General features: G+C 34.6%; 1 protein-coding gene across 2 annotated transcripts; it reads right to left on the bottom strand.

Moving 5' to 3' along the window:
• Positions 1-4,483: 4,483 nt before the first annotated feature.
• On the bottom strand, positions 4,484-9,495 carry LOC126702590 (uncharacterized). Of its 2 annotated transcripts, none has more exons than XM_050401331.1 (5): positions 9,140-9,495; positions 8,784-8,973; positions 8,012-8,373; positions 7,273-7,396; positions 4,484-4,605 (listed from the first exon to the last, which is right to left on the bottom strand). In XM_050401331.1, the coding sequence occupies exons 1-4, from the start codon at positions 9,352-9,354 to the stop codon at positions 7,285-7,287; spliced, it is 879 nt and encodes a 292-aa protein (XP_050257288.1). In that variant the 5' UTR covers positions 9,355-9,495; the 3' UTR covers positions 4,484-4,605; positions 7,273-7,284. The 2 variants fall into 2 exon arrangements, with proteins under 2 accessions (XP_050257288.1, XP_050257287.1); XM_050401330.1 differs by lacking the exon at positions 4,484-4,605 and adding an exon at positions 4,627-5,187.

Genomic DNA, 9,495 nt, shown 5'->3' on the forward strand with positions numbered 1-9,495 from the left:
CATCAATTAGAGATTAATTTGATCATAAATATTTTATCATGAATAATCAGACAATTGTGAATACATCATAAACTTTTTGATGTCTACAAGTAGATTTTCACGTTTTAGGAAACTCAGCTTTAATAAGCCAGGATGGTTACCACTACTTAATGAATTGAAATAAATTCCTCCAATATGATTTAGAGTAAAACTTTGTACTTTTTTTTTTTTTTTTTTTGAGGAAACCACGTAAAATACTTTTATTCAGATAAACCTAATAAATCGGCTTGAAGTACATCATGAAAATGTGAAGGAATATCCTCCATCCAAACTAACAAATCTGGAATGCCAGCGGCATGTCTAGCCAGATTATGAGCTAAAACGTTACAATCCCTCTTAACATGAGAGTAATGTAATTCTTCAAAATGTTGAGATAACTGTTTGGCCTCCTCAATGAGCAATCCCATTGGTATTAGCAGGCTTTCTTCCTCCATTAACCCTTTGATAACAGACAAAGAGTCACCCTCTAGTACTGCCCTTTTCACCCCCACTTCCAAAGCAAATAACAGAGCCTATGCCGCTGCTGTTGCCTCAATATCCTCACTGCATAACTCCTGGTGTACCGGTTTTGAGCATGAAGCAATCACAGATCCTTGGTGATCTCTTATAACGACTCCAATGCCAGACTTTTTATCATGTGGGAAGACGGCTCCATCGAAATTAATTTTGAAAAGCTCCGATGGTGGTAGCTTCCAATGAATTCTGGTACTACGATTCTGCTGCACTGGAGTAGCCATAGGCAGTTGCCGAGCATGGTATTCGGCTAACCAAGACTTCGAGATGTGAGGAATTTGGTGAAGTGAGTCCGCTGGTTGGTTGAGACGAACCCAATTCCGCTGGTTCCAGATTGTCCAAGTCGTTACAGGAAAGACCTCTGTTTGATGGTTGTTTGTAATTAACCACGACAACAGCTCTTTGAAAGTCACGAACTGAACAGAAAACCGGAAATTCCATAGCTCCATATCCGACCACACCGAATCTAGTTCTGGGCAGGACCACAGGGCATGCAGTGAGTCTTCAGTATGGGCATGGCATTTGACACATAGAGAATCCGTTGAGATGGTTAGACGGAATAGTGCATTCTTCGTCGGCATAGCTTCACGGCATGCACACCAGAGCAGTGTTTTCACCTTGGGAGGAACTCGCAGTGACCAAACTCCATTCCACAGCTGCTTCTCGTCATTTGTGGATACTTGTGGTTCAGCAGACAGCTCGTCTTCCATTTTTAAGAATTTGTATCCGGTCTTGCAACTATATTGGCCATTGCTTGAGTGAGGCCAGAATAGAATATCCTCTGAAGCTTCACTGCTTAAAGGAATGGTCTTGATTAGCTCTGCTTCCTCTGTATTTAACAATCCGTATAGCATCTCATCATTCCACATCCTCCTACTTGGGTCGATAAGGATATCCACTTTAGAATTCTCAAAATCTGTCAAGGGAAAGGATAGTACTTGTGGAGGGTGTTTTCTTGGCAGCCAATGATCTTGCCAAATTCTGATTTTTTTTCCATCACCAACTCTCCATCTAGCCCCCCCTTTGAATAACATCCCTCCCTACAAGTATACTCCTCCAAGCATAAGATCCCATCCTTGACTCCTTGGCCTCCATAATGGTTGAATTCGGAAAAAACCGCGCCTTGAACACTTTGTAGAAAAGGGAGTTATGATTATGCAAAAGCCTCCAAGCTTGCTTTGCTAGTAAGGAGTCATTGAATTTTGCTAAGTCTCTAAAGCCCATGCCACCCACTCCTTTGGCTTTATTCAACTCATCCCACTTGACCCAATGTATCTTCCTACGATCTCCTCGTTGTCCCCGCCAAAATTTTTTAATCATGGTCTCAATCTCATTGCATAGACCTATTGGAATTTTGAAGCATCCCATGGTGTATGTGGGGATGGCTTGGATGACTGATTTTATCAATACCTCCCTACCGGCCTGTGAAAGTAACTTCCCTTCCCATCCTTGAAGTTTTCTCCACACTCGCTCCTTTATGTAATTGAAACTTGCTTTTTTCCTTTTCCCCACAAAAGATGGTAGACCCAAGTATTTCTCATATTGCATAATTTCTGGTACACCCCACGCCTCTTTAATTTGCTCCTTTAAAGCCCCGTTAGTTGCTTTGCTGAAGAACAGTGCTATCTTGCTTCTATTTATTTTTTGGCCGGAAGCAACTTCATAGGCATTTAACATCTCCAATACTTTGCCACATTCCTCCATTTTTGCCTTGCAAAAAAGGAGACTATCATCTGCAAAAAGCAAATGTGTTAGTTTTGGGCCTCTTCTACAAAGGGAGAAACTATGAATATCTCCATTCCCTTCTACTTTTTTGAGCAACCCGTTCAACCCTTTAGTGCATAGCAAAAAAAGGAAAGGGGAAATAGGGTCGTCTTGCCTAATACCCTTTGTAAGGTGAATCATTCCACAAGGTTCTCAATTCACCAACACTGAGTATGTAACAGTTTTAACATATAACATCATCAGATTTATCCATCCTTCATTGAACCCCATCCTCCTCATTATGTCTTCCAAAAAAGGTCATTCCACCCTATTATAGGCCTTACTCATGTCAAGTTTAACTACCATATAACCACGCGAGCCAGAATTATATCGTTGCAAACAATGTAATGTCTCAAATGCCACCATTATATTATCAGAGATAAGTCTATCTTTGGTAAAGGCAGGGGCGGCCCAACATAATTTGGGGCCTAAGGCGAAAAATTTATGCGGGGCCTTAAATATGTAAATATTAATTAAACAAAATTATTTAATACGAATCAAATTAAGGTTAATTTGATACATTAAATACATAAATAATACCAACTAGACTAATGTTAATTTCATATAGAGAATTGAATATCATAGTTGAATTATAAATATTAGTAAAAATAAATAAAAATATATTGCGATTGAAAAAGATATTTTATTTTTGGATATAAGACGATGCATAGTTAAATAAAATTGTAATCTAATTTTTAATTTTATATTTTGATTTTAAGAGAGAGAGAGAGAGATTGATATTATTTGGTGTATGGTTTTGTAGGATATTAGTTTACAAAAATCAAAGTCTCAAACTATTAGGGGAGATTAATCTATAATTGATGATTTAACACATTTGCAACACCTTTTTGAAATATTTTAGGGTTTCAATTGAGTTAAGATTCTATTGGTTTTGTACTTTGAGAGTCTTAATAGAAATGAAAAAGAAAAATGCGCTAATTAAAAGTATTATAAAATGTTCAAAATATAATGTGATATTGTCTCTCATTGATGAACTTCATCAATTTAACTAATGAATGTTTATATCACGTTTTTTGTGATTAATAACATGGCAATTTGTAAGTCAATAGTAAAATTTGTACATCACTAATAAAAAAAATGTACAACCTTTAGAAAATATATATAATTTTATAAAAATTTGGGACTTTAATTATGAAAAGTGGGGCCTTTTTTCCCAAGCAAAATTTTGTTTTTTGGTGGGGCCTTAGGCCTAGGCCTTGAGCCGGCACTGGGTAAAGGCAGATTGGTGTTCTGTGATAATTGAAGGTAAAACTTTTTTTAAACGGTTAGCTAAAACTTTAGAAAAATTTTTATACAACACGCTACACAAGCTAATAGGGCGAAACTGGTGGGCATATTCAGGGGAGTGTGTTTTGGGTATCAGTGTGATAAAAGTATGGTTGATAGATTGGGGCAAAGTACCTGAGTTTAGCCACATGAGAATGGAGGAGGTAGCATCATGATTAACTGTTCCCCAAAAGTGTTGGTAGAAAAGAGGTGGCATTCCGTCTGGACCAGGGGCTTTGAGGAGAGCCATTTGTTGCAAAGCCACTTCTACTTCATGTACTTCAAATTTTTTGCACAATAAGGCATTCATCTCATCAGTAATCACTAATTTTTTGCACAATGATTCACTATTATGTGGCGTTTAGTATAGGATAATATTTTAGGATTTCTAGCAATGTTGAAGGATTTCCACATTTGGTTATAAATCACATAAGAGAATTAGATGCTAGAGTATCTGGATTCTCGCTCAATGCTTTTTTTGTATAAAAAATAAAAAATAAAAGTAGATTTTAGAAGGTGGGAATCCACATTCTCATGCTTGATAAAGTTCTAACAATTTTACCCCTCGTCCCTATCCTTTAACTAATAGAAATAATATATAAAAAAATTATTATTATAAATTGACAATTTAAATAATTATTTTTGTATTATACATGTCATTTAAAAAATGTTATACTATATTTCTATTGAATTATTCATGATTTATAGTTTATATTTTGTTTCTCGTAATTTATTTGTAAGAGGAATTTAAAAAAATGATATTGTATTTACAAATCAAATGATATTTTGAGAAAAATATATAATTCTTATAAGATTCTTTAAAATAATCAAATAAGCATTTCATATTCTCATGATTTTTATTAGATTCTAAAGCAAATCAAACATAAAAATAATTACATTCCAAAACATCCAGATTGTCAAGCATTACATTCTCAAGAACCTAGACATCAAGATAATGCAGATTTTCCCATACCAAACACCACCTTACGTGCTTACTAGTGCCTGTTGTAAGCTAGAAAATAATACAATGTAAGTAACTACCAAAATCAATTGAATAGTAGGAATAATTCAAATACAACAAAAAAAGATAAAATAAAATAAGGAATCCATATTCAGTTTATGCTTTCGTGTATGATCAATTCATCTTTTCTTCAAAATCACACATCGTTAGATTTGACTAGTCAACATTTCCCAACCCTCCACCTGCCCGCTGATATATATAATATAAAAGTTCTAACCCACTGTACACTGCGCAAATTCCATTTCCTCTATGAAACAATATACAGTCCAAATTTTCCTAAAAGAAAGTTTGCCACGTTTTGATCTATTCTGCTTCCAATTCAATTGTAGCACACTAGAACATATCTTAAGTCATCGTTGTTGTGAAGTCGGGACCTACACCAGATCATCAAGATGGCACAAACTCTACTACCTGCACCAAATTATCAGATTCTCTCTCTCTCTCTCTCTCTCTCTCTCCAAGTCCACGATGTCAATGGGAATGGAAAAAAAAAATCATGTTTTGATTGGTTCAAAACAATCGAGCTACCAGCTGCAGCCTTCAAAGTTCGCAGCTGCAAAGCACTATAAACAACCAAATGGAGGGAGATATGATTATGTCAAATATAAATTTCAAGATGATATCTATTTTCTCAAATCATATATATAAGAGAAAGCTGAGTGCCTCATATTAAGCCAAGAGACATAACTAACTTTGCACAATATTTGTATTACAGTAATCATACAACTAAAAGATTTCTATAGACCTAACTTTGCACAAATAATAGCCCAAACTCTCTTCTGCCATGTAAACTTCGCATCTATAGTTTGAAGTTTCAACAAATTTCCCATAGATGATGGGATTGTCCAGAGTTATGTCCAACTTAAGCCAAGATACCTCAGCTCAATCATGTTTCCTATGGTACGGGGCAATTGCAGGTGGAACACACATTCAAGATCGTGAACATGAAACCCTTAGAAGCATCCTAGGAACAAACCTACAAGGCCACTTTGTGATATATCCACTTCTCTCTCTCTCTCTCTCATACACCTTTTTTATTTGCATGGCAATCTCCAATTAACATCCATGTTGTAGCCGATTCTAATGACAAAAATTTACTACTTCCACATTTTCAATACTTCTCATGTTTCATTGGCCAAGAATGGATGAACCATGTACTGAAAACTAATATTTGAAAGCAAGCATAAGAAGAAGAACATGTGAGAAATTAAGCATGGATGAAGAGAAAAGTGGTTTTTTTTTTTTTTTTTTTAACACATATTTCTGATAAAAACTTTTTTTTCCTCTGTAGATTATAAAGCAAGGCTTGATAAAAGGAAGTACAACTACCACATTAACCAAACATCTAAACAGTGGTAATTGTGTGAGTGCTCTTCTTAATCTTTTCAGTCAATTTAATGTTTCTTGGAAACCTATCTTGGTACAAGTTACATTATTATTATTATTTTTCTCTCTATTATGATTAAAGACATATCAGAAAAGGACTTAGGTTGTAAGTTGTATTAGTTGGCAACTTGGATGTTCATTTATTTGCTACTTTTCTGCTATGCTATCTTTTGTAAAAGCATACTTTTTTTCCCTCTATATCTTATAAAGCAACACTTGCCCAAAGGAAGTACAATGGCCGCTTAACCAAACATCTAAACAATGGTAATTTTCTGGGTGCTCTTCTTGATCTTTTGGGCCAATTTAATATTTCTTGGAATCCTTTCTTGGTACAATCTCTATCAAGATTAAAAATATATAACAAGACTACAAGAGTAGCTAGGTTGTGAGCTGTATTAGTTGGCAACTTGGCTATTCTTTTCTTTGTTGCATTTCCATTATGCTATCTTTTCTAAATGTGTGTTCAGAGTTCAGGACTGGTACATTTGGTTGTTAATGGTGACCATCTCAAATGGTTAAGGTGAGTAACCTCTTTGAAAAGTGTTTGATGGCCAATTGACATTCGGTATTTGTTATCTTCAGATTTCATTTTCGGTCCTCTAACTTTGCTTTCATTCATTTTAGTCCTCTAACTTTCAAGTTTATTCAATTAAGGCTTTTTCATCAACTTTTGTTATATGTTGTTATTTTTTTCAATTTTTCTTCAAATTTTTTAAATTAAAAAAATTCAATTAATGATTGAAAAATATTTTCTAGATTTTTTTTTCAGTCCTCTAACTTTCAAGTTTATTCAATTAAGGCTTTTTCATCAACTTTTGTTATATGTTGTTGTTATTTTTTTCAATTTTTCTTCAAATTTTTTAAATTAAAAAAATTCAATTAATGATTGCAAAATATTTTCTAGATTTTTTTTTTTCAAAAAATTTTAACAAAAGTTGACGAAAAGGCCTTAATTGAATAAATCTGAAACTTAGAGGACTGAAATCAATGAAAGTAAAGTTAAAGGATTGAAATGAAATCTGAAGAAACTTAGAGGGTCAGTTTTACATTTTAGCCAAAAAATTATGATGAAAGCCAAATAAATATAGCTAAATTGTTGCCAATAATAGAAAATAAAAAGAAGATATCCACACATAGGGTGGATTATAGGCTAGTAATAATAACAGCTGAAAGAGAGCTATCACATCTCATATTTTTAACTAGATATACAATATCATCACCTCCCTGACAATGGATTAAAATTCTAAAAGTCCAACCATTACCTGGACAAAAATTTACATTTTTCTCCAAATGTTGATGATACCATCTGCTAATGACTTCAGATTTCCCCACAGAGATGATTTCCTAGGAACTTCTGCATCATTTTTCTGCCTAGTAGAAACATCTCTGAACATGGAAAATGACACCTTGCCTTAAGATCCAACTCATAAGTGGTAAAAGGATAAAGAATTCATGAAAAAGAAAAATACAGGAACAGAAAAACAATCTGGCTTGTGTAAGATTCAAGGGCAAATAACATCTAAGATAGGAGACAGGTTCACAATAAAAAGAAGCTAGACCATTTTAGGTAGAAATAACCCATTAGGGCTTCAACGGTGTGCTTACACAACTGCTCTGAAAAGAGTATAAAAGGGACATGTACACAGCAGCAAATTCTTTTTTGGATAAGAAAATAACTTCATTGAAAAAGAAATGAGAAAATACAATGAAAACTAGGCACACAGGCAGTGTGCTATGGAAACATGAGAATATCTAAACTAACTAGCAGTGAAAGTACAAAAATCAAGTAAATCATGCAAAGATTAAGGTAGAAACCCTTACTTCACATTTTTGTGAAGGCAGCACCTTAACTAGGGATACAGCTATACTAATATGGTCATCAATAATTTACTGATGAGAGTACTGCAGACTTTATAATTGGAACTACATAAGTAACAGTATGAATTTCTAATGATGATGACAATTCAGAGAGAGAGAGAGAGAGAAGGAAAAAACCCTTACTTCACATTTTTGTCTAGTTCAATGGATCCTTGATCTTGCTCCGCTATAGACCCTAGACCATCAACATTTGGCAAGTTGTGATCAACAGCTTGCTCTTGTTTACCATCCTCTGCTTTTTCAAAATCATTGTGCTGAGCATCCTCCTTTTTGTCATCTGCAGGTTTCTCAAAACATAAGGGAGAAACTTCTTCAGCATTAACATTCTCAGATGGTTGTAGACACGAAAGAGAAGCATCCTCAGTTTCTTCTTTTAGCAGATGATTTTCCTGAGCTTCCTCCTCTGGTTTCTCTAAGCAAGGAGAAACTTCAGCATCCACTTTAAGGACATCGCTTTGTTTTGCATCGATATCAGAGTGACTACCCTGCAAGCAAATAAGAGATGCTATAAGCCATATAGAAGAGCTTTAGGAAGCACAGAAAGTGATATATACATATATGAAATTTATGGGGAAAAAATCACAGAAAATGCACACATGGCAGCTTGATTTTCAAATCTAGCACTTTGCTCTGAAAACATTTCATTTCATTTCATAATTGTGACTGTGATGATCTTGGGCATCTAGAAACAAATGGTAAGACGAGCATTGTTGGTCAACTTATTTCCAGGAAATGATACTACAAGCATTGTCTATAACACATTTAGCATCTTAAAAAAGCCAAAATTAATCATAAAATGGCATCAGGAATATCGCCTTGATAACTAGCGTAAAACGTGAGTGACTTTGAAGATGTACTAGTACATATAATTTGTAATTAAAACTAATTAACTCACCGGCATTGCAGGCTTTAGTTGAGACGACAGAAAGGATATAGTTGGAGTTCCTTTCCTGGTATCCGAGGAAGACAGTTTAGACTTGTATTGTAGCTCCTGAATGATTTTTCTAACAGTATAATAAGACCCACCCACTTGTTTAACTGCAAAAGAAGCAGTTGGGAATTTTCCACCATTCATTTCTCTATACCTGCAATTAAAAATACAATATATAAATGAAATCACACAACCGATATTAGGTTTAATTAATTAATTATAATAGTATAAATAAACCTAGGTCATAATTCGTATATAAACTCAAACAAATATTACAGAGAAAAAATGGAAAGAAAGAAAAGAGAAGAGAGAGTAGTTACTTGCTAACAAAGGATTCGACTATAGCTTGACGTTCAAGTTTGGAGAGCCTGGTACGAACTACTCTGTCAGAGTCAGGAACAGAGGCAGCATTGGAATTGGAATTGAAATTTCTACGCCACTGATCAATATTTTTTACTTTGTTACGGGATTGGTTGTTGAATTTCAAGGACTGGGTTCCAGCTGCTGCTATTCTTGCCATCAGATTCTTTCCCATGTTTGAAATCCACTTCCACACCAACTACATTTAAACTCTTTCTATTTCACTTTTCACTCTACAGACAGAGGAACTGAGGGTTTTAGATTTTAGGGTTTTACAATTTTTTTCTTTTTTTTCTCTCTTTTTTCGGGTTTTTAT

Source organism: Quercus robur, chromosome 10, assembly GCF_932294415.1.
Source record: "Quercus robur chromosome 10, dhQueRobu3.1, whole genome shotgun sequence".
NCBI lineage: Eukaryota > Viridiplantae > Streptophyta > Magnoliopsida > Fagales > Fagaceae > Quercus > Quercus robur.